We start from the raw sequence: 26,032 nt of genomic DNA, 5'->3' as shown, positions 1-26,032 counted from the left end.
TAAGTACGTGATCATTTAGGAAATGCAAATCAAAACAACAATGAAGTACCCCCACTTCACACCCACCAGGATGACTACAATACAGAAAGAAAGAGTCAGCAAGGATGCAAGAAATGGGAACATTCATACGGTGTCGGTGAAAAGTCATATGACTCAGCTGCTGTGGAAAAGTCTGACAGCTCCTCAAATGTTAACCAGAGTTACCATATGACCCAGCAATTCTATTCCTAGGTACCCAAAAGAATTAAAAACTGATAAACAATTGCATGTACCAGCACGTTCACAACAGCATTACTCATGATAGCCAAAAGGTGGAAACAACCTAAATGTCCAACAATGAATGGATAAACAAAATGTGATATATCAACACAACGGAGTATTATTCCACCATAAAGAGGAACAAAGTAATGATACACACTACAAGGTGGATGAACCTTAAAAACATTATGCTAAAGGCCGGGCGCGGTGGCTCATGCCTGTAATTCCAACACTTTGGGAGGCCAAAGCGGGCGGATCACGAGGTCAGGAGATCTACCTGGCTAACACGGTGAAACCCCATCTCTACTAAAAATACAAAAAATTAGCTGGGCGTGGTGGCGGGCGCCTGTAGTCCCAGCTATGCGGGAGGCTGAGGCAGCAGAATGGCGTGAATCCCGGGGGGCGGAGCCTGCAGTGAGCTGAGATCGCGCCACTGCACTCCAGCCTGAGCGACAGCGAGACTCCGTCTCAAAAACAAAACAAACAAACAAAAAAAACGAAAAACATTATGCTAAGTGAAAGGAGTAAGAAACCAAAGGTCACATAATTAATTCTATGATTCCATTTATATGAAATATCCAGAGTAGGTAGATCTACAGAGACAGAATGCTAAATAGTGGTTGCCAGGGGCTACAGGGAGGCGGAAAGAGAGCAACTGCTCAATGAAAACAGGGTATCCTTTTAGGGTGATTTTTAGGCCGGAAGCAGTGGCTCAAGCCTGTAATTCCAGCACTTTCGGAGGCCGAGGTGGGTGGTTCACCTGAAGTCAGGAGTTCGAGACCAGCCTGGCCAACGTGGTGAAACCCCATCTCTACTAAAAATACAAAAATTAGCCAGGTGTGGTGGTGGGTGCCTGTAATCCCAACTACTCAGGAGGCTGAGGCAGAAGAATTGCTTGAACCTGGGAGGGGGAGACTGTAGTGAGCCGAGATTGTGCCACTGCATGCCAGCATGGGCAACAAGAGCGAAACTCCGTCTCAAAAAAAAAAAAAATTTTTTTAATTAGGTGGAGATGGTAGTTGCACCATACTGTGGATGTACTAAATGCCACTCGATTGTTCACTTTAAAATAGTTAACAATATGTGAATCTCACATCAATAAAAAGTAATTAAACTCATACAAATGCAACTACCTAAATTAAGAACAACATTTAATACAGCTAACATGTAACAGGTCTGTAAGAATCTACCCTCTCTGACTAGTGAATATGAGTGAATAGCCAAGCTAACAACCAAATAACCAATTTACTCCTCAATGACAAACTGGTTCATAAAAGTAGTTTCAGATATCTGCTCCGTTAAATTTTTTCTTAGGTCATCTACCTGCTTCAGTGAAAAGTAATCCTGTGAAGGATGAAATAATCTTTTACCATATATTGTAAAAACTAAATACATCTTTTGTAGCACATTTGGGATAGAGCAGAAAAACGAGATACTGGACTGAGGGGGACATGGAGTCAAAAGAAGATATTTTTAAATGAAAAATGGGAGAGCATGGAGTAAAGAGGAAAAAAACAGAGGCTGCCTGAGAGCAAGGGGATAATTTCGGGAGAAAAGCTTCCGCGTGGGCAAGTGGCGATGAAATCCAGCACATGGTGGAGGGGCTGGCTCCACTCTAATAGTTATTTAATCACAGCATTTGTACAGCACTTCCTCTTTGCTTCTTCATTTAGGATATATCATTAAAAGAGAAACCTCCTTCTGCCCACCACAGCGCTGCAGCTCTGGAGCGCCACACTGCCCGCCCCATCAGGATCACCAACTATAAAACACAGTACATTCTGAACTAACTTTCTCAATTACTATACCACACAGAGACCTCAAAATAGCTGCCTTCCCAAGTGACACTGTGAAACACGGACTTTACTGCTAATTTATAATTCCCCAATTCTGAGTACTGATGCTTCCCTTTTATTATAAAATGGAGCTACAGTAGTATCTTTAAATATATAATATCGTAAAAACATTTCACAACTAAATCCTACATCCTTTCAATTTCTTGAGACTATTTTAAAAACTGATGCTCAAAAAACGTGGCGATGCACTTTGTGTGTAAATTCTTACAGGAAGTAATTAATTTTTAATTACCATTTCCTAAAGGAATACTTCAAAATCGAATAGCAAGATCCAAGAATTTTTAGCAAACCGAGTTTAAAATGAAAACACTAGGAAATCACAGAAATTAAACCAAGCCAGGCAGTGGCTCTAACATGCTAATTTAGCCTATTTCACCTGTGAAAAAAGACCATGACCTCTAGTTCTTGTCTATCTACCAAGAGAAGCACACATATTAACATCAATAGAAATATGCCTCATGTGGCTAGGTGCGGTGGTTCACGCCTGTAATCCCAGCACTTTGAGAGGCCGAGGCGGGTGGATTATGAGGTCAGGAGTTCAAGACCTGCCTGGCCAAGGTGAAACCCCATCTCTACTAAAAAAATACAAAAAATTAGCCGAGCGTGGTGGCAGGCGCCTGTAATCCCAGCTACTCAGGAGGCTGAGGCAGGAGAATCACTTGAACCCGGCAGGAAGGTGGCGGTTGCAGTGAGCCAATATTGCACCACTGCACTCCAGCCTGGGAGACAGAGTAAGACTCTGTCTCAAAAAAAAAAAAAGAAAAAAGAAATATGCCTCATATGTTATATGCAAAGTACAGGCATTAAAACTGTATATAAAACAATTTGTAAGTCAAATAATATTTTAAATGCAACTGGAGACTTCTCATTTAAAGATTATATTCATTGAATTATAAGGTAAAGACGTTATTACAACAACAATTTTTTTTTTTGAGATGGAGTCTCGCTCTGTCGCCCAGGCTGGAGTTCAGTGGCGGCAATCTCGGCTCACTGCAAGCTCCACCTCCCGGGTTCACGCCATTCTCCTGCCTCAGCCTCCTGAGTAGCTGGGACTACAGGTGCCTGCCACCATGCCCGGCTAATTTTTTGTATTTTTACTAGAGACGGGGTTTCACCGTGTTAGCCAGGTAGATCTCCTGACCTCGTGATCCGCCTGCTTCAGCCTCCCAAAGTGCTGGGATTACAGGCGTGAGCCACTGCGCCCAGCCAACAACAACAAAATTTAACCTATAATTTAGTACATCTAACTTATCCACTTGGAAATTTACATTAAAATTTTCCGGGGTTTTTTTTTTTTTTTTTTTTTTTGAGACAGAGTCTTGCTCTGTCACCCAGGCTGGAGTGTAGCCGGGTGATCTCAGCTCACTGCAACTTCCACCTCCCAGGCTCAAGCAATCTTCCTACCTCAGCCTCCAAGTAGCTGGGACTACAGGCGTGTGCCACCATGCCCGGTTATTTTTTATTTTTTATTTTTTATTTTTTTTGAGACAGAATTTCACTCTTGTCACCCAGGCTGGAGTGCAATGGCACGATCTCGGCTCACTGCAACCTCCACCTCCTGGGTTCAAGCAATTCTCCTGCCTCAGCCTCCTGAGTAGCTGGGATTACAAGTATGCGCCATCACACCCACCTAATTTTTGTATTTTTAGTAGAGAGAGGGTTTCACCATGTTGGCCAGACTGGTCTTGAACTCCTGACCTCAAATGATCCGCCCCCCTCAGCCTCCCAAAGTGCTGGGATTACAGGCGTGAGCCACTGCATCCAGCCTTTGTATTTTTTTAGAAATGGGGCTTCACCATGTTGCCCAGGCTGGTCTCAAACACCTAAGCGCAACCAATCTGTCCACCTTGGCCTCTCCATGTGCTAGGATTACAGGCATGACCACGGCACCCAGCCTACATTAAGATTTTTTTATCAAATAATTTAGGTTTACCCATAAAGTATTTCAATTCCTGGCACAAAGAGATCATAAATTAAAAATCTATGTTTTTTTTAAAACATTATGTTAAGATAATAACCACTGTCCAAAGGAAAGGTGTTGATGCTAGAAGAACAAAGACCAAAACCACTCTACTAATAAGTCTAAAGAAGCGTGGTGTTTCTCTTAATCCCAAGTCAACAACCGTTAACAATCAGAGCTAAGTTCCATTTTCATCACACTAGATATTTGACTTAGACACTTAACATGTGGCTCCCCTCAACGGAATGTGAGTTCTCTAAGGACAGACACTTTTTGTCTGTTTTGGTCACTGTTTGAATCACACCCAAAACCTAGACCAGGGCCTGTCACATTCATAAATATTAAAAGATGGTCTATTAGTCTTACCACAGACTGAATGGCTTAAACAACAGACATTTATTTTTACACAGTTCTGGTGGCTAGAGGTCCAAGATCAAGGTGTCAACAGGGCTGATTTCTTCTGAGGTCTCGCTCCTTGGCCTGCAGATGGTCATCTTCTCCCTGTGTCTTCACATGGTCTTTACTCTGAGCATGGCCATGTCCTAATTTCTCTTCCTATAAGGATACCAGTCATATACCCTCATTTTACCTTAATTACATCTTTAAAGATCCTATTTCCAAATTCAGTCACATTCTGGGTACTGGGGGTTAGGACCATGCTATGATCTGAATATCTGTGCCCCTCCAAAATTCCTATGCTGAAATCTAATCCCCAACATGCTAGTATAAGATGGGGCCTTTGGGAAGTGACTAGGTCATGACGGTGGAGCCCTCGTGAATGGGATTAGTGCCCTTATAAAAGGGGCCCAGAGAGCTTGTTTACGCCTTCTGCCTTCCACCTTCCACTACAGGAGAACTAAGCAAGAGGCACCATCTATGAAGACGAGAGCAGCCCCCGCAAAACACCCAATCTGCTGGTACCTCAATCTTGGACTTTCCAGCCTCCAGAACTGTAAGCAATACATTTCTGTTGTTTATAAACTACCCAGCCTAAGACATTTTGTTATAGCAACTGGAAAAGACAGACTTCAACCTACAAATGTGAAAGGAACAAAATTCAGCCATTCAGGAAGGGAAGTTGCTACAACTTTATAATTCTTTAATATTTCACTATTAAAGTTTCCCTATCTCATGAAATACAGAACATGTGTTTCAATGAATGATGTTAATACTCAAAGTGCTGGTTCTGAACCCTTTATAAAGATATAAATAATTCATGAATTATATTGCTACCTGTCAACAGAGATTCCTGTTCCACTCGCAGTTCACGAAACAGAAGAATCAAATCAACAGCAACACCAATCGCATCCAAGTTCCTGGGTTTTTTAAAAAAGACAAAATTAGACATGTTCATTCATTCATATATTGCCTATGGTTGTTTTTGCACTACAATGGGACAGCTGAGAAATCTGACAGAGATTACAAAGCCTAAATTATTTATTATCTGGCTCTTTACAGGAAAAGTATAGCAACCCTAGCAGTAGAGGTTATATTTACATGCAGAGCTAACTGCTTCCAACAGTTTTCTTTTCAGCACTTCCTGAAGTTTCCCATCACTCAGATTCTTTGCTTTATTGTATTATACCCCATTCCACGCATTCTTGGCAAAAACAGTCCCAGTCCACACAAAGTGCAAAAGATGTAAAAAGATCTAGGCTTTAATAGCATCACACCTTTTGATTAACTCTTTCTTTAATGACTTAAAATAAAACATCAGAAAAATATGTACTAGTTGCAATCTGAATCTTGACTGGCTCAGAAATACTGGCCTTAGTTAAGCTTGGCCACAAAGTCTTTACTAGAATCTTTGTAGTATTTCTAACTAGAAAATTCTTTTCTGAAAATTGCTGCCCTAAATGGTTGAAATTTTCCTTTAAAAATCAACAGTGAATAATAATACAATCGTGGAAGGGAAGAGGCAGAAAAATTAACACCCTTAAATGTTCATTTTCATTTCAGCCCAACCATAAGTTGCATGCAATAAAAAGATATTATCACAAACAGCACAGCCCTTGCTTTGCTGGCCCTACCAAAAGACCACCAATAACTTACTTGTCATAGTATTTATTTTTGTAATGTTTGAATTTTTATAGTTTGTATATATTACTCAAAAAAGAAAATAAAAATTGACTGCTTTGAAAGAAAGTATTAACATAAACTTGTGTTGTACATTCATTCCTGAGGCAGAGGCAGAAACATTTAATGTTTACTGAGCACACAATGTGCATTAGGCATTTACATAAGCAATCTCATTTACACCCCATAACCAGCCCGTTTGGAAGACACTGCTTACCCAGTTTTACAGAGGAGAAAACTGATACTCAGGAAGACCAAGTCACCTGTCCAGGGTCAAGATGGAGCAGTTATCCACAACAAGACCAATGTGTAAGGCTCAGGACAGCAAGCGTAGACTGCATTTTTTTTTTGAGACGGAGTCTCACTCTGTTGCCCAGGCTGAAGTGCAGTAGCACAATCTTGGCTCACTGCAACCTCCACTTTCCCCGTTCAAGCGATTCTCCTGCCTCAGCCTCCAGAGTAGCTGGGACTACAGGTGTGTGCCACCACACCCAGCTAATTTTTTATTTTTAGTAGAGACAGGGTTTCACCATGCTGGCCAGGCTGGTCTCAAACTCCTGACCTCATGATTCACCCGCCTCGGCCTCCCAAAGTGTTGGGATTACAGGCGTGAGCCACCGTGCCTGGCCCAGACTGCTTTTGAGCTTAAGCTCAGAACAGTAAGGGCAGACTGCTTGTTAAGTTTAAGCTTTAGGGTCACATGTCTGGATATGGAGAGAATGTTCCCAGCCTCTCTCACTTAACAAGTGACTCTCAGACAAGTTATTTAACCTCTCCAAGTTACAGTTTTGTCTTTTGTAAAAATGGAAAAATTTCTTGAGTTTGTTCTAAGAATTAAGAAGATACTACAAGCAAAGCACTTGGGACAAAGCCCAATGCTGAAGGCAGACTCAACGAATGCTCGCTCCCTTCCCCACCAAGGTTAGCCAAGCACAAAGGTGTATCTGCCAGCCACAGTCAAAAGTTAGTTCTAAGGCTCTCCTTTCCTTCCCCATCACACTAGAGCACCTTTTGACTGGAAAAGGACAAAAGAAACTAGCCTTCTGGCCAGATGCTTCTAGCATATAACTAGTTATGTTTTAGAATGTTGACTATTATTGTCATTATTATTGTTGTTTCTATCCATTTATCTACAAATGGATGGCAGGTTTGGTTTAGTATTGAAGTTACACAACTCACTTTTTACCCTCTCTCCTTTGATCTTAAAAATCTCATTAATCATATCAAAGCCTCGGGTATACGTGTCTAACCGAAGGGAGTCCCTCAAATGGCTTCTGGACCAGCCCAAGCTCACCCGTCACAGTGGTGACAGGGAAGCCTGGAGGCTCTGTCTACATCCAAGTCCAGGAAAGAAAGTGAGCATCCTGTTTGTGGCTTCTGACTTCAAGTAAAAATTTCTAATAAAAAGCAGGTTCCATAAAATCAAAGAAGAAAGATGCTGGGTTCTGGGAGGAGACAGTAACATGTAAAAGCAAAGAAGAGCACTAGACAGCTCGCCTGCTCATGTTTTAACTACTTTTAAAAATGTGCACATCATAAAATAGGTGGAAGCAGAGCTTGGAACTTTACATGATCTTTAGGAAAGACAGGTCATCTTGTAAATTTACAAAATATGCTTCTTGTTCAAACACAAGAGTAACAAATTAAAACATTAAAAGTAATTAAAACATTTACAACCTGAGGTCAAGAACTGCATATAAACTTAAGCAGGTAAAATCTAGGAACAAAGACTCAAAATCAGCTTCAAAACGCTAAGAAGAACCAAATACCTCAAAACATGTGATAAAAACAAACAAGAAATCTAACCCCTAATATTAAACACACTCTTATTTTATACACTAGTCAGAAAGACTCCAATGGCGAGGCCTGTAGAAGGCCTCTCCCCGCAGATGTAAAGGGCAATTCTGCAATAACAGTGGGTGATACTATCATGCCAGAACAATTTTTTTTTTTTTTTTTTCCTGAGACAGGGTCTCACAATGTGGCCCAGCCTGGAGCAATGGCATCATCTCAGATTACCGCAACCTCTGCCTCTCCCCGGCCCAAGCAATCCTCCCGCCTCAGTCTCCTGAGCAGCTGGGACTACAGGTGCACGCCACCATGTCCAGCTAATTTTTTGTATTTTTTTGTAGAGACAGGGTCTCGCCATGTTGCCCAGGCTGGTCTTGAACTCCTGGACTCAACCAATCCTCCTGCCTCAGCCTCCCAAAATGCTGGGATTACAGGCATAAGCCACCTTACCCAGCCCAAAACAACTTCTAACAGATAAACCAAATGACAGAACCAGCATGCACATATACAAAGAAACAGAATCCAAGGTACGCGTGTAACTACCTGATTGAATTCTGGTTCACAGAACACTCTATGCAAGCATTGCGAAGACACCTGAAGCATTCTGTTATTAACTGCAGACTGGAAGCCAGGTTTTCCACTTGGGATGGATCTCTGCAGGCAAGCTCAACAGCATGAGAAGATTTCTTTAGGATATCCAGAACTCTTTGGAAGATAGTCCTGGGTGCTGTTTCTCTGAAAAAGGATAAAATTATCACAAATCAGAAAAAAAGATTATGATTTCCAAATGTCCTGTTCAGAAAACTGCTTTTATCTACTATTGTGGGGAGGTACGCTAGGCTTATCTGTTTTAGCTCCTTAATTTACAACACCAAATAAAAGATCTACACATATTGAGCACTTACTATGCACCAGACACTGTTCTTATCACTTCTCATGTATTATCTCAGTCTTTGCAATAGCCTTATGAAGCCAACACTGTCCTCTCCATTTACAGATAAGGTAAGCGAAGTAGAGATGGTAAGTAACTTGCACAAATCACTCAGCCAATAACTGGCAGAGCCACAAGGCCAAATGAAGCACTCTGGCCTGAGCACTTCCACCACCCATGACAAACCAAATCCCAGTTCCAGTGACTGCTCATGCTTATGGATCTACCCTGAATCAGAACAGAGTATCTTTATTTAATGTTCTAGACAGAGAGTATAGTCCGGTCCTCTGTCACCCAATATGTACCTAAGTTCAGTTACAAGAAACAATATTCCTGTAGGACAAGGATACTATCTACTCTGTAGACACAGTGAGGCTGACAACACACACACCAAATTTCTACAGTCAACTACATAGATGGGAGAGAAAAGAGAGAGGGAGAATGTAAAGTGTGCCTGTTCTTCCACCAAGAATGTATGCCCAGGGAGAAAGATGAACCTGTGGCTGTACCCTCTGGGCATCTCAGTCTCTGCATGCCTCTCATGCCAGGAGTACTGCCTGCACTGGCTATCATTCCAGAGCTCTGAAGATAAGAATTTTTTGTGCAACATGGCACCTAAATGCAAGCCAACTTCCTCATTCCATAAATCCCCTAAAGAAACAGCAAATCTCTTTTAACGTTAGAAGGAAAGTTGCCACATTGGACAATTTAAGAGATTCTATAAATGCCAAATGATTCAGACCATATGAATTTTCTCCTTCTGCTCTCGCTGTAGATTCACAGTGCCCTACCCTTTCACCCTTGGATTGAGCCAGACCAGCAGGGAGCCACATGTTCATTCAGAACTCCGGACACTGAGCTGCGCAGGTTACAGAGCTGCTCAGTTGCTGCAGAAGACACCTATGGAGGCCCCTTTTCCGGGGGCAGAGGAAACACTTCTTTCCTTCAACTTCAGTACCATCGCTTGTTATACAACAAGTGATGTGTGTTTTTATCTTACGAACAGACAATAGAACTCACATTATTTATTATGTTTTCTCTCTGTCGGGGCCTTTCTTAAGTCTGGAGTCAAATTTATGACCCAAACAATATGCATCCTTACTTTTTCTATCTGGCTTTTCCACTATCCCTAATTTCCCCCCTTATCTTTTTCTCGTATTTATTTTTTAAGGCATCTCAAACTTGGTTTTGAAAGAGGCAGAGTATAAATTAACTAAAAACTGGGAAACTGCACATAAAATAATTTGTCTATGTCTCCCCCAGTCAGCCCTGAGTGTAGATAATGAAACTTTGACTCAGTGTCTCGGCAACTGAGTGACCAAATTAAAAAATGAAAATTCAAGGGTACAGCACTAATCCTGCCTCAATAAACTGTATGAAACAAGTACATAAGCCATTTTTTAGTGACAACATTGCCATAAGAAGAATAGAAGAATACTCGCTAACACTTTTTTTTTTTTTTTTGAGACGGAGTTTTGCTCTGTCGCCCAGGCTGGAGTTGCAGTGGCGCGATCTTGGCTCACTGCAACCTCTGCCTCCTGGGTTCAAGCGATTCTTCTGCCTCAGCCTCCCGAGTAGCTGGGACTACAGGCACACGCCACCACGCCCGGCTAATTTTTGTATTTTTAGTAGAGACAGGGTTTCACTATATTAGCCAGGCTGGTCTCGAACTCCCAATCTCGTGATCTGCCTACCTCGGCCTCCCAAAGTGCTGGGATTACAGGTGTAAGCCACCGCATCTGGCCGATTCACTAACACTCTTAAGGTAGCTTTAAGGAGTACCAAATATATTGTAGACACTAATCAGCTAAGAAAATACCCAGGAGTTTAAAACACTATGAGAATGCTAAGGTTGATCACAATTTCTAGGACAAAGAACAAATCTAATCACCTCTATCTGCCCCATCTGCATGAAGTTTTGAAGCCATTTATTATTTAATGTTATAGTCAAGTAAAAGTAGAGCTCTGCAACTTGAATAAGCTTCAATAACGCCTCTCTTTTCCTACTGAGATGACTAAGAATGTGTATTTACAGCTGTAAGAAAGCAGCGAGAATTATTTCTTTCACCTGATCCTTTGCTGTCTGCCTGTCACATGGGAACCACCTTTCCCCCCATGAATGGTCTTCCCTGAAGTCATTCCTTGCAATCTTAACATCTGTTTTACTCAAAATTGGTATCTAGCACAGCAAAAGCTTTGGAATCAAACTATGGTACAGACTAAACAAGACAGAAGAAGAGCAATATTCTTAAAGAAAACGGGAGGAATGATATCCCGACCATAGAATAAATACTAAGTTCATGAACTATGTTGTGAATTCCCAATGCTACATGGTAATTTGTTATATATGCACCATGCCTTTATAATAATTTTAACCAAATGAAAAGCATTTAACTGAGCTAAGGCCAACCAAAAGATTCCTGAAATCCAAATAACTATTAATAGCGACTAAAGAGTAATCATGACAGCATCTATTTGGCACACAATAATTCGCGTTTGCAGTATAAAGAAAAAATAATGTGGAGCTGTGATCACTGTCATATGCTCTCCCCAGGTTGTAAACCATGGATTCCTGAAAACCCCCGATTTCGCCAATCTTCTGTGTTTGCTCAAACATATCTCACCACCAGAAGAAAGTCCTCTCCAAATCTCCCAAGCCTCTGCCTGGGAGAAACTTACATCTCCTTTTTTTTTTTTTTTTTTTTGAGATGGAGTCTTACTCTGTTGCCCAGGCTGGAGTGCAGTAGCGTGATCTCAGCTCACTGCAACCTCCGCCTCCTGGGTTCAAGTGATTCTTCTGCCTCAGCCTCCTGAGTAGCTGGGACTACAGGCGCATGCCGCCACTTCCGGCTAATTTTTTTGTATTTTAGTAGAGACGGGGTTTCATCATTTTGGCCAGGCTGGTCTCGGTCTCCTGACCTCGTGATCTGCCCGCCTCAGCCTCCCAAATCGTTGGGATTACAGGCGTGAGCCACTGCGCCTGGCCTGCATCTCCTTTTAAACCTTTGGAAAACTCAGACCTGGTGAAACTCCTCCACTTTTCCAGACAAACAGACTCCCTCTATGCCGCCCTGGAGCTCTGTTCATAAGACTGGAATAACTTGTCCACATCAGATAAGATTTACTTAACCTATCTCCCCAGCTAGACTATTAAGTCCTTGAAAAATGGAGACTATCTTATTCTTTTCTATATCTCTAGGGCCCAGAATTGGCACCCATTAATTGAATTTGTTCAAGTTTTAAACAGTGATGAGACTGTTCGCACACTCAAAAGTGGCCCCCGACTGCATCACAGCCTTGCTATGTAATCCAAGCACTTACAGAGCTTGTGCTCAGAGCCAGGAATCAGGCCTGACATAGGCAGTGAAATCAGCACTCTTTGAGTCAGCAACAGAAAGAAGGGGAAAGTGAGGCATCAGCTCAACCCTCCCTTTCCCATTAAGAAATCCACATAATCTCTACTCAGAAACTGAAAAACATGTCAGATTTTAAGATGTGAATATCATGTAGATATTTTATGACTGCTATTAAGCAAACATCGAATTTCTCCTTTCCCATTAAATGACACAGTGGATAAGCTTGAGGGTCTGGGAGGAGTTATAACCCAATTAACTGCATTTTAAATTTCTTAAGAGCAAAGAACATGTTTCAGATGTGTTTCCTTTTATAAATGGTGTCGGTAAAACTCTTCCTCTAGAGTCATATAATAAATATCTATAGCTTCTATTCACCATATTTTTATACAATATGTCAACAACTTTCATCAGATGAGGACAAAGAAGCTTTTATTCAGTAACAGTAAATACTACGAAAGCATTTAACTCTTCTGTACATCCTTACCTTCTCTACAGCTTTGAAATAAAACTATTTGGCATTACAGATCCAGAGTAGTCCTAGTATACTCTTGTCTGCAAAATCTACGTTCACTGTCAAGACAATGCAGCTAAATATGTGTAAGGATTAACGACAATGAAATAGTAAAGATCAATCACTCCAATATTACAAACGTTATTAATAATAACTGCTGTCATTTCTGCTTTAACCAAACTAACAAAAAATGTACAGAGACTTTAAAAAGCTTAGCTACTTCAATCACAGAAGGCAGAAAGTACTTACAAGGACAATTAAAATTCAACCGTTAGACATTCCTATTAGAAAGGAATGCATACCCTGAAGACAATGTATAAATGAAATGTTACATTACAGAAGCAAAAAAATCCTTTGAATTATACAAAAGGTAGAATTTCATTTCCCTCAAGTTTGAACAGATCTGTAGGGTTTAATCTTGGCAAGTCCTGTTTGAGTAAAATTAAAGAAAACTACCTGTGATTATACGTAACAGGTTAGATAGGTCTAATATACTGTATGTATACACATTTTACAGTTAAATCATCAGATGGGACCTCCTACTGAAAAAAAAAAGCTACATGCTAGTCATTGTAATGCTACAACTAAGACCTTCATACTTGTTAAAAGATTTATTCTAATACCTTAGATTTACTTAAAAACTGGCATATGTGGTTTAGAGTAGTTTAACAACTGCCAGTGAGAAAAACTATTAAAATCCACACAAGTTCAGAGATTAAAACAACAATCACTGGTTGTTATTTAAAACCATAATCTTGCCGATTTGACTGGGCAGGATTGAACAAAAACAGAAAATAAAAACATTTGTATCTCCTGCCACAAACAGCCTAGAGTAAAATTTTGAAATCTGCGCAGAACTCAAAACTTCTTTTCCACACTCTTCTCTCCTCTTCTGTCACATCCGGGATTCTGAAGCTGTCCTGACAACCCAGACCAATCCATTTTGCAGGGTCACAAACTTTTTCTGTAAAGGGTCAGAGAATGAATATTTCCAGCTCTGATGGCCAAACAGCCTCTGTCACACTCTCAACTCCCCCAGTGCACAAACGCAGCCACGGGAAACACCTAAACAAGTGAACATGGCTGGGCTCTAATGAAACTCTGTTTGTGGAAACTAAAATTTAAATTCATATAATTTTCATGTGTCATGAAATTTTATTATCTCCCCAACCATTTAAAAACATAAAAAACCATTCTTAATTCATGGGTCATTAAAAAAAAAAACAGGTAGTGGGCCAGATCTGGCCATGGTTTGGCAACCCCTGCTTTAAAGGGCTCCAAACATACCAGTCCTCTCCCCACTCCCCAAAAACCACACACTTCCTCTTTCCCACTGTCCTCATCACATTCAAAATTCATCTTTCATCAGAACAAATGCACTGTGCTAAATGAAAGGAACTAAGGCAGCCAGGCGCAGTGGTTCATGCCTATAATTACAGTGCTTTGAGAGGCAGAAGCCAGGAGAGTTCAAGACCTGCCTAACATAGCAAGACCCTATCTCTACAAAAAAAAAAAAAAAAAAAAAACTTGTTTTAATTAGCTGGGCTTGATGGTCTGTGCCTCGTAGTCCTAGCTACTTGGGAGTCTGATGCAGAAGGACTGCTTGAACCCAGGAGTTCAAGGCTATGGTGAGCTATGATCACAACACTGCACTCAGGCCTGGGTGACACAGCGAGACCTTGTTTCTAAGAAAACATGAAAAGAAAATGAAAGAAAGAGAAGCTTAAAAAAAAGGTGAAATTAGCACAGAGGCAGAAAGTCAACCACTGGAAAAGACAGCCCAAGAGCAGAACTGTGTATACATGGTAACTTGACAAATGGCATCTATCAATAGCATTAAAGACCTGGGGAAGATGGACTGTGCTCGAACAGGTGCTGTAACAACTGTTAATCTAGAAGGAAAAAAACTGAATTGGATCCTTACTTACACTACCCAAAAAGTAACTCCAGGTGGATTTAGGAATATATGGAAGACAAAATTGCAAGGCTTTGGAAGAAAATATAAGGAGAATGTCTTTATATTCTTAGAGAAAGATTTTGTATATAAGACATTATTTAAACCTTATTTTAAAAGTAGTATTTAAGCACAGATCCAAAGAAGGTGAGGGAGCCAACTATGCATCTTGTTGGGAGAAGAGCTTGGACTAGAGGCAAAGGCATACAGAGCACATCATGGGGAAGTCAGGGCTGGCTTCAATGAACCCCAGTGAGAAAAGAGAAGTGTGACTCAGAGAGAGAAGACGGAGCCACCCTGGACAGGCACAGTAGGCCACGGAAGCACGCTGGCTTTTATCCTGATGTGAAGCCATGGAAGGTTCTTTTTTTCATTTTGTTTTTGAGACAGAGTTTTGCTCTGTTGCCCAGGCTGGAGTGGAGAGGCAGGATCTCAGCTCACTGCAACCCCCGCCTCCCAGGTTCAAGCAATTCTCATGCCTCAGCCTCCCAAGTAGGTAGAATTTCAGGCATGTGCCACCAGGCCCAACAAATTTTTGTATTTTTAGTAGAGACGGGTTTCACCATGTTGGCCAGGCTGGTCTCAAACTCCTGGCCTCAGGTGATCCACCTGCCTTGGCCTCCCAAAGTGCTGGGATGACAGGTGTGAGCCACCGCGCCCAGCCCATGGAAGGTTCTGAGCAGAGGGGTGACATCATCTGACTTACGTGTTAAAAGGATCTCTTTGGCTGCTTTGTAAAGAATCAATCTTAAAGGGAGAAAGAGAAGACAGCAGGAGACCAGTTAGGAGGCTGTTTTTGGAACAGAGGGAAAGCAGCAGATATGGTAAATAGAAATCAAATTCTGGATATTTTAAAGATAGAGCCAATAGGACTTGATGATGGATTCTTATGAGGGTGTCTAAAAAAGGGGAGTGAAGGATGACACCAAAACTTTAGCCTGAGCCATAAATTGAAAGATGTATTTATTGTTTACAGAAACAAGAGTACTCTGAGGATATCTGGTGGATGAGAAGATCAGTAGAAATACAAGTAGAATGTGAAGTGGTCAGGTGAATAAACAAGTCTAGCATTCAGGAGAAAAATCTAGCTAAGCCAGGTGCAGTGGCTCATGCCTGTAATCCCAGCACTTTGGGAGGCCAAGGCGGGTGGATCACCTGAGGCCGGGAGTTCAAGACCAGACTGGGCAACATGGTAAGACCCTGTCTCTACAAAAAAAATTTAAAAAAATAGCTGGGTATGGTGGTGGATGCCTGTAGTCTCAGCTACAAGGGAGGCTGGGGTGGAAGAACTGCTTATGCCTGGGAGGTCAAGGCTGCAGATCGTGCCCCTGCACTCCAGCCTGGGTGACAGAGCGAGACCCTGTCTCAAAACAAACAAACAAACAAAAAGTCCAGCTAAAGAAAAATGTTAGTCACCAGCAAACGGAAGTTATTAAAGCCACAAGATTGAGTGAGAATACTGTGAAAGTAAATATAGGCAGAAAAGAGAAGAGGTCTGAGGACTGAGTTCCAAGATCTGGGAAGGATTATCACTCAGGGAAATGGAGGTAGAGATTTTTCTTAGTATGGGAAAAATTACAGCAGCTCTATAAACTGATGAGTGCAATCCAACAGAAAGGGTAAAATTGATGATTTTTAAGGGGGGAGGGAAGAAGACTGCTGGAGCAATGTGTGCAAAAGGCTATGGAATTTAGTGCAAACTTAAGGGGAGCTTATATTCAGAGCAAGACCGCTCATCCACAGACCAGAAGCAAAGGCAGGTTATGGGCACAGATACAAGTAGGTGGGCAGAGAGGGTGATGAGAGTTCCTGGAAATTATCTTCTAGTTGCTCCTATTTTCAGAGAGCTGAGAGTGAGGATGAGGGAGATAGGATGGAGGTTTGAAGAGAGTGGGGCATGAAATACCTGACTCGGGGAGCAGGAGAGTCAAGGGACCAGGGCAAACAGCGGGACTGACAGGTGGCATTAAGGGCCACCTTAGTTAGTGATCAGCAAGTTAAAGTGAGAGCAGTCTGCACGGCTGTATGTTTTTCTCTAGCCTTGTTCAGCTATTTGGGTACTGGCGCAAAGGAAACAAGTTGGATTTGACCAGAGCTGGAGTTTTACCAGGAAAACATAACGAAGTTTAGAGAGGAGGCAGTGGAGTTGAGGATGTACATTAAAAAATGCTCTTATTACTCATCCATGGATCTAAGCCAGATCAAGATGGGAATGTGAACATTAAGAAGGGGAATGAAAAACAAAAGGGGTAGTAAATAGGAAATAGGGTCAAAAGACTGTAGGTCCTGGTGAGGTTAAAGACTTGATGAAGCAGGGGCCCTAAAGAGAAGATAAAACAGGGATTGGGACTCGAGATTGTGGGGGAAGGCAGCTACAGTTATGGATAAAGTCTAAATAAGGTATGGCAATGTGTGGCTGAGATGGGATGGAGGTCAAGCTCACTAAGGGAGAGAAAGTCAAAGAAATTCGAGGTCAGGATAATGAAAGGATAATCTATATAAACAATGAAATAACCAAGATTTAAAACAGGAGAACAAATAGAGTGAAAAGTAAGCCAGGGCTAAACTCTTCAAGGAATGAGGCAGACTGACCCAAAGGTCTCTTTTAACTACAAAAGTGATTAAACAAGGGATACTCTGATGTCATGAGATTAAAAGTTGGAGTGGTCTATGGAGGAAAAAGGTCTGAAAGCAGCAATGACAATCAAGGAGAACTACCACACCTTTGAGCCAAGCATTATACTGAGTGCAGGAGAGAAAACAGCCTCCCACTTTAAAGAACCCTGGGAAAGGCATGTCCTCAGAGCCATATTTCATTTAGATCAAGAAGATGAATGGATGTTTACAGAAGTTCAGGATACAGGGAATTTTGCTGAGGGCATAGAGAAGGATCTTAAGAACTGGGGAGTCAGAAAAGGATTCATGTAAAAAACCTTAAAGGGTTCCAGGCACAGTGGCTCACACCTGTAATCCCAATGCTATGGGAGGCTGAGGCAGGAGGATCGCTTGAGCCCAGGAGTTCAAGACCAGCCTGGGAAACATAGTGAGAGCTAATCTCTACAAAAAAAATAATAATAAAATTTAATTAGCGGGGCATGGTGGCGCTGTGATAGCACCACTGCACTCCAGCCTAGGTGACACAGTGAGACCCTATCTCAAAAAAAAAAAAAAAAAAAAGCCTTAAAGGGATGAGAGTTCAGAGTAAGAGAAGACCTAGGAGTTTCTCATATAACTTAGAAAATCAGTTTGTGAATTTCTAGCAAAAACCCTGCTGCAATTTTATTATGAATGGCATTGAATCCATAGGTCAATTTGGGAGGTATTGATGTCTTTGTTATTGAGGTTTCCTATAATACAATGGTGTATCTTACCATTTAAATCTTTTTAAATGTCTTTTGATAGTTTTATAATATTCTCATTGATGATGATGATGACAATGACACCAACAACAATAACGCTAACACTTAAACTGTGTCTATTAGGTGCCAGACACTGTTCTAAGCAGTACACAAACTCCTCAATAGCTATAATGAAAGAGCATCCCTCACTTATGGATCATCTTGTTAATTCTAATAACTTCTCTAAGCTTGTGGCCATCAGAGGGCCCAGCTCGCCCTAGTGGTAGTCCCACAGTTCCTTTGCTTTTGAGTGACATTGCCCACAGTCCAGTGACCAAGCCCTTGGGTCCAGTGACCACTACAAAAGACTGGAAGAATGAAAGAGCTGAGAAACTCTGCTCTGAGGGTACTGGTGGTCACAATCCTAACCTTATTTATTTCGATTGGCTGGCTCAAACTCTTTCCTGTCTACTTCATGCATTTAAGATAATTGAATGTATGAGGTGGCTCACACTGACCACTTCTGTGTTTTGAAGCTGAGTCAGAACACCTTACCAAACAATTCCATGTAGCATTCCAGCTCATGGCATAGGTAAAAATAAAGGAAACTGCCAGCACACTCTAAAATATGCTTTTTATAGTGTAACTTAATTGATGTTCTCTCTCGACAAAGTTGAGCTGAATCATGGTTGAGTCAAAACGCCATATGGCATCCTTAGCCAAGCTGATGACTCGTGTGGGTTTTTGTTTTTTGGGTTTTTGTGTGTTTTGGTGTAGTTAAAGACACTTGCTGGCCAGAGGCTCAGTAACGTCTGAGGAAAATCCATGTGCGTGTGTATACACAGATGGATAGGTTTATTTTTTACCTCTGTGGTATGTTGACCTCTAAAGTGCTTAATCTATTCACTTTCTTTATGAAGGTTAGTCAACATATTTATACAACCAAGTAACAACACCAAGTCATTTTTTACCCCTTGAAATCAGTCATCTGTCATATTTAACGTTTCCTGTCCCCTCCTAATTAAAGTCTTTCTTCTATGCTCTCATTTTCTCTCTCATGGCTCAAGAAAATTAGGTGTTCAAGAAAATAATAAAAATACTATTGAATTCTCATTATGTGGTAGGCCTGAAAGTTGGTACTGAAAACAGAGGTAAGTAAGAGTCCTGGCCTTGGGCTGCTCTCACTGTAGTGAGACTGGTAGGCAATTAAGTGATTGTAATACTCTATGTGAAGTTCTTTGAAAGAGGTAAGCACAGAGTGCCAAGGGAATACAGGGGCAAAAGCACCTGGAGGTCAGAAACAGCTTTCAAAAGGAAGTGAAATGACAACTCAACCTTGAGGGAAAATAAGGAGTGTGTATAAGCAAAGGAATGAAGGCTTAAGACATTTATATTTACAAACTTGCAAATTTATTTTGTAAATATAAATTACAAATATACATTTTTAGCAAATTACAAATTTATTAAATTTAATAATTTAATAGCATGTGAGCTACTCCTATGTTAGTTCAAAATAAGCTACTTTGAACTACTAACAAAATAAAATTAACATAGTTAATTTTATCATATCGATCGCAGCTGCAGCACTAAGCACAGATCTTACATATATCATGTGTGGCGTGATTCAATGAATGAATTACATGGTAAACTAATCAATAGCATTTTAGTAATTTGAGTAATTACTGATTGGCTCACTGGAGCTACTGGCTCTTCACTGCTCTATTCAGTTCAGTTCAACATTTACAGAGTACCCAAAATGGGCCAGGCACTCTGCTAAGAAACACCATAAAGTCCCTCCCTTCAAGAAAGGCACTACTGAGTAGGGAAAAAGATACATAAAAGGCTATTTTCTTATGAAACGAAAATAGCAGTGAGGCAGGAGCTCATATTTTAAACACATCCCCTCCACTCCAAACAATGTGACTTTTTAAAAATCATAAATATATAGCTTCACATGCCCACCAAAATTCAGTGTCAGTCATTTTCATTGTAGCCATTCTAATAGGGATGCAGAGGTATCTTATTATGGTTTTGTTTATAACAGCACTATTGAGATAGGGTTCATGTGGCACACTAAAGTCACCCACTTAAAGTGTACAATTAAATGGATTTTCGTACATTATATAATTAATTTTTTTAACTGTGGTGAAATACATATATATAACATAAAATTTGCCATGTTGTTCATTTTAAGTCTACAGTTCAATGGCTTTAATTATATTCACAATGTTGTACAACTATCACCTCTACCTCCAAAATTTTTTTAACACCCAAATAGAAACTCCGTAAACATGAAGCTACCATTCTTCATTCTTCAGTAACTCCCCATTTCCCCTCTCTCCAAATCCTAGTAACCTCTCATCTACTTTCTGTCTCTACAAGTTTGTCTGTTCTAGGTATTTCATAAAAGCAGAATCATACAGTATTTGTCCTTTTTCATTTTCTTTGGGCATATACCTAAGAGTAAAACTGCTCGGTCATATTCCATGTTTAGCTTTTTGAGGACCCACCAAATTATTTTCCATAGTGGCAGCACCATTTTACATGTCCACTAGCAACACACAAGGGTTCCCATTTCCCCACATCCTCAACAATACTTGTTCTTTTCCATTTTTTGGGTAATAGCCATCCTAAACGGCATGCAGTAGTCTCTCACTGTAGTTTTAACTGCATTTCCCTAATGACTAATGATTTGGAGCACTTTATCATATGCTTATTGGCCTTTATTTTTCTTTGTAAAGCACAGATTTTATCCAATTTTTAAATTGAGTTGTAGGAGTCTTTTTTATTGAGTTGTAGGTAGGAGTACTTTATATATTCTGAAACAACTTCTTTATCATATATATTTTAAATACTTCTCTAAGTCCAGGACTTGCCTTTTCATTTTTTTTAAGAACTTTTGGCCTGAATTTTTTTTTAATTTTTAAATTAAACACCAACGGAAACCTCATTTTGTCTAAGCAGATTGAAAAGAAAAAATGAGCTACACTGACAGAAGCTGAAAAAAAAATTACCGTCTACATGACTAAGAAAAAGACCAAGCAAGTGCAATGAGTAATAAGTTATAGAAATAGCAGCAACTCCACAAGAAACTGATAAGCATCTGCCACTATCAACTCTATGCTAGATGCCAGGCATACAGTGAATGTGATGTGCCCCACTTTATTCAACAAGCTTATGAGGTGGAAGACCAATGAGATATCAGTTTAAGTATGAGATGAATTTATAGAAAGCAGTATCCAAATGTTCCACTATTTCAAGAATACTCAAGAGTCAGAACACAATCTCCCCTATAGAAAACTTATTACAGAAGAGCACTATTTCCAGAACTTTCTGTGATGATGGAAATATTCTGTATCTGTGCTGTCACAATCACATGTGGCCAATGAGCACTTAAAATATGGCTAATGCCAGCCTGGGCAACACAGCGAGACTCCATCTCTACAAAAAATAAACAAAAAAATTATCTGGGCATGGTGGTGTACACCTGTAGTCCCAGCTACTGGGGAAAGAGGCAGGAGGATTGCTTGAGCCCAGGAAGTCGAGGATGCAGTGAACTACGATCGTGCCACTGCATTCCAGCTTGGGCAACAGAGTGAGACCCTGTCTCTGAAAAAATAGTAATAAAGGGCAGGGCATGGTGGCTCATGCCTGTAATCCCAGCACTTTGGGAGGCCAAGGCAGGCGGATCACCTGAGGTCTGGAGTTCAAGACCAACCTGACCAACATGGAGAAACCCTGTCTCTATTAAAAATATAAAATTAGCCAGGTGTGGTGGCGCATGCCTGTAATTCCAGCTACTCGGGAAGCTGAGGCAGGTGAATCGCTTGAACCTGGGAGGCAAAGGTTGCGGTGAGCCGAGATCACACCATTGCACTCCAACCTGGGCAACAAGAGTGAAACTCAGTCTCAAAAAAAAAAAAAAAAAAATTAAAAATTAAAAAATATAGCTAATGCAACTATTAGCTATATTAATGAAACATTAATTTTACTTATTTTCAATTAATTAAGTAGCTACATGTAGCTAGTGGCTACTTAATGAACAGCACAGATGGAGTATGACAACCCATCTCACCTGGCTCTACACTTTGTGGGGTCTGGAGATGCCTCATAGATGCATCATAAAGGCAACTAGCCAGGTACGGTGGCTCATGCCTGTAATCCCAACACTTTGGGAGGCCGAGGCAGGAGGATCACTTGAGGCCAGGAGTTCGAGACCAGCCTGGGCAACATAGTGAGACCCCCTTCTCTAGAAAAAATGCACTCCAGCCTGGATGACAAAGTGAGGCCCTGTCTCGAAAAATAAAAATAAAAATAACTAAAGGAGCAACTAAAATAGAACTTTAAATGTGTTTGTCTTACTTGTTCAGAAAGAATTTAATATGACTTGCAAAGACTCACAGCAAGATAAATCACTTGTTAAACAAATGTGAAATACACCGATATCTAAATTAAACAAAAAGTATAAAACAAATGTGAGAAAAAAGAATTATCTTACACAGAGAAGAAACAGCTGAGGAATATCTCAATACTGATATTATACGACCATAAGCAATATGTTTAAATTATTTTAGTGACCAAGACACTGTTTAAGAAGTGGGTTACAGAATGCATTTAATACAGAGCATGGAGAATTAAGACTGGTGTATTAATGATGTATTGCTACATAGCAAATTAGCCCAAGATTTAGCATTTTAAAACAATAACATTTATGATCTCACACAGATCTGAGAGGCTTAGGGTGTCTCATGAGGTTGCACACGTGGCTGAGGATGTGACTGGAGCTGCTTCCAAGGGAGTTCATCACATGGCTGTTCAAAGGAGGCCTCAGCTCCTCACCACACAGCTCTCTGCATATGGATGCTTGAGTGTCCTCATGACATGGCAGCTGGCTTTGTCAGAGTGGGTGATCCAAGAAAGAGCCAGCAAAGAGGAAACTACGATGCTTTTTATGACCTAGTCTGAGAAGTCGCACACTGTCACTTCTGCCGTATTCTATTCTTCAGAAGCAAGTCACTAAATAAGTTCAGCCCACACTCAAGGAGAAAACAATTAACCTCCTCCTCTTGAGAAGGTCAGAGTATGAAAGAATTTGTGGACATATTTAAAATTACCACAATGGGATATAAGAATTTCTTTTCACTTGGGGGTTGCTAAAAATGTAATGAGATCCTGAGATCCCTTTCTCTGGAAACCCCAAAATTAGAACTGTCTTCCTGAAATAGCTTCAATTTTTGTTTCTGATAAGACAGGAGATTCAACACAAATGGATTCTTGGTCACTTATAACCTTGCTATATTTTAATAACAGGTCCTAAATAAATGGCATTTACTATGCATAAACCACTATGCTACACATATAATATTACAGATCCTCAAAATAATCTGTAAAAGTGGCTACCATCATCCTGTTTTCAAGACAAGAAACAAGAAGTCTACAGAAACTAAGCCAGGATTCATATCCAGGTCTCCATGGTTCCAAAGCCACTGCTCTTTCCACTGCATGACACTTCTATTACTCAAGCTACCACTGACAGAAGTTTGTTTTGTAGCATGGAAGAGCTCAGAAGGACCACCAACTACATTATGTCTATGATTCTTCAAATATAAAATGGAATCCTAGAGAAATAATGTATTCCACCAAAAGAGAAGAATCTCTTAATTACTTTCCTCACTGTTTTTGCTTTTTGTCTGCTGTTTTCTATTTGCTACACTGAGGACTCATTTTGCCTGGCTTTTTGTCTCGTCCACCTTCTAACACCTTGGTCCATCCGTGTTCCTGTTCACACTAGACAACAGCCCTATGCCCTCTCTGAAGAGAAGACCCCCAAGGACAAACACTGGCTCCCTGAGCATCAGAACTGGAGGGATCCTCTCAGAGGAGCGGGAGTCTGGGCCCAGCCCCACAAGACCCTTATAATTTGTCCAAAGACAAAGAGAAGCAGTGACAGAACCAAGACCAGAAGCCTGTCCTTATAAACCCTGATCATGAGTTCTCTGCACCACCACACAACTTTGTCTTTCCATGCCAGGACCTGCACATCAGTTCACCTTTCCTGGTCTCCAATCTCTGCCTGGAACAAGGACACTGCCCCAGAACTCAGATGAAATCTGGGAAGCATCCTCATTTACTCATTCTCCCTCCAACAATCCAATTGGTCCGAGTCCTGCCCATTCGACCTTGTATCTCTCAGTATTTATTCTACTCATCCCCACAATGTCCTAATTTAGGCACTTTTCTCTTTCACCTGGGCTTCTGCTACCACTCCTTAAAGGTCCCCCCTGTCTCTAGCTTCATCCTCTCATTTATTCCCCACAATGGAGGCGGAGGCGCAGGCGCAGGCGGCCAGGAAGATCTAACAGGCAGATCTTACCATGCCATTCCCTTGACAAAAACCATCAATGGTTCTCTGTAACTTCTTCCCTCACAAGAGACAGAGTCAAGAAGGGCCTTCTAAACGGGCTCAGGTGCTTGGATTTTCTCCAAGTTATAAAAAGGGAACTGATGTCTGAATAAATGTCTCCTCTGTACGAGAAACCTAATCTATGTTACTTAATTGTCTCATCGGTTTTGCAAAATTAACATATGGCCCCTTTGCAGACACTGTTCCTTCTAGTCCTCTTATCTATAACCCAGCACCTGAAATAATCTTAAAAAGCCTCTCCTGGCTCGCCAGTCTTCAACAGATCCACATGTTCCCCTGTGCCACCACCTCTTGTATAGATTTCCATTACAATGTGTTTATTTAGCAATTTCCCAAATATGCTTGATAAAAGGGATCACATCATTCCTCTTTGTACCCTCAGACCCTAACAAAAAATCTGTTTCATAGTAGGTGCTCAATAAATGGTTGATGACTGGGTTATTAACTAAAAGGAGGGTCCATCATGATACAGAAATGCCTAAGCATTAAATCAATAAATACCTCTCCCCCAAAGGCCCATAGAGCAGTACCAGGGACTTTTATTAATAGCATTCTTTCAGCAGCTCCACATTTGCCAAACTGATTTGAGGTAAAGGAAGTGCTCAGACCAGGTGTCTAGTTTAAAGAGAGGAAGTCCTCTAGTGATCACCTAGGCAGACCCAAGTCTAAGTATTTCTTTCTTCAATGTTCCCTCGGCTCTTTGTACATACATACCCCCACAGCTGTGTTATCTTGTACATACTAGTACAGGAGAGAGCAAGGACTTTTCATTTTCCCACCCCATCACCTAGCACAATAGCTGACACATGGGGAACTACCAATCAATGTGTTGTGATACTATCAACTACATTTAGTGCTATGTACAGGTATGTCCTAAGGATTTAATATGCATTATATCTCATTTAATCCTTATGACACTATCACCAGGGAGGTACTGTTCAACTTTACTCCCATTAAATAGACAAGAAAACTGAGGCCCAGAGGATAGAACAAGATCAAACAAGCATTGACTGAGGGCTTCGCACATTTTATATTTTCACATGCTTTATTTCATTTATTCCTCTGTACAATCCAGCAACTAGGCTGTGTATTATAGTCCCATTTTTAGACAAGAATTCTAAGGCCTGGAGAAACTGCACAGTAACACGCAGTTTACAAGGCCAGGAACCAAATCCACAACTGTCGACTCCTGGGCACCTTCTCTTTTTGCCTGGCTATCTTGCCCCTCAGTGGCATCAGGACTGGACTGGTCTCTCCAGGCCCGTGCTCTTCCACACTGCACAGAGCGCTGCCCCCAGGGGAGATGGTGCAGCCTGGGCTCTAACGCCGAGGAGAAAGGAGTACCAGTCCCACTCCATGCCTAGAGACTGCCATCCCCGCAACTGCCTAATTCCCGCGTCCGTAACACGCGTCTCTCCCGCTAAAACACACGCTTTATGACTTTGGGGGCCCCGTGGGTCTTGCAGCCAGGGCCTGGCGCAGCCCTCCCACATGACAGGGGCGGCCTAAGCGTGTGTTGGGTCAACATCACCGGCACGCCGCGGCAAGGGCTCCCGGGGTCGCGGCTTCGCACCCGG

General features: G+C 41.2%; 1 protein-coding gene across 4 annotated transcripts in view; it reads right to left on the bottom strand.

Annotated features, from left to right (window-relative positions):
* The window catches only part of ATXN10 (ataxin 10), a 182,852-nt gene that overhangs the window by 144,276 nt on the left and 12,544 nt on the right, over positions 1-26,032 (bottom strand). For all 4 annotated transcript variants that reach the window (XM_054469822.2, XM_063663095.1, XM_063663097.1 and 1 more), the window contains exons 2-3: positions 8,485-8,676; positions 5,308-5,390 (exon numbers count right to left, since the gene is read on the bottom strand). In XM_054469822.2, the coding sequence (XP_054325797.1) occupies positions 5,308-5,390; positions 8,485-8,676 (275 nt within the window). The remainder of the gene's footprint in view (positions 1-5,307; positions 5,391-8,484; positions 8,677-26,032) is intronic.

This window comes from Pongo pygmaeus, chromosome 23 (genome assembly GCF_028885625.2).
Source record: "Pongo pygmaeus isolate AG05252 chromosome 23, NHGRI_mPonPyg2-v2.0_pri, whole genome shotgun sequence".
Classification (NCBI taxonomy): Eukaryota; Metazoa; Chordata; class Mammalia; order Primates; family Hominidae; genus Pongo; species Pongo pygmaeus.
This window is presented reverse-complemented; position numbering and strand designations above follow the sequence as displayed.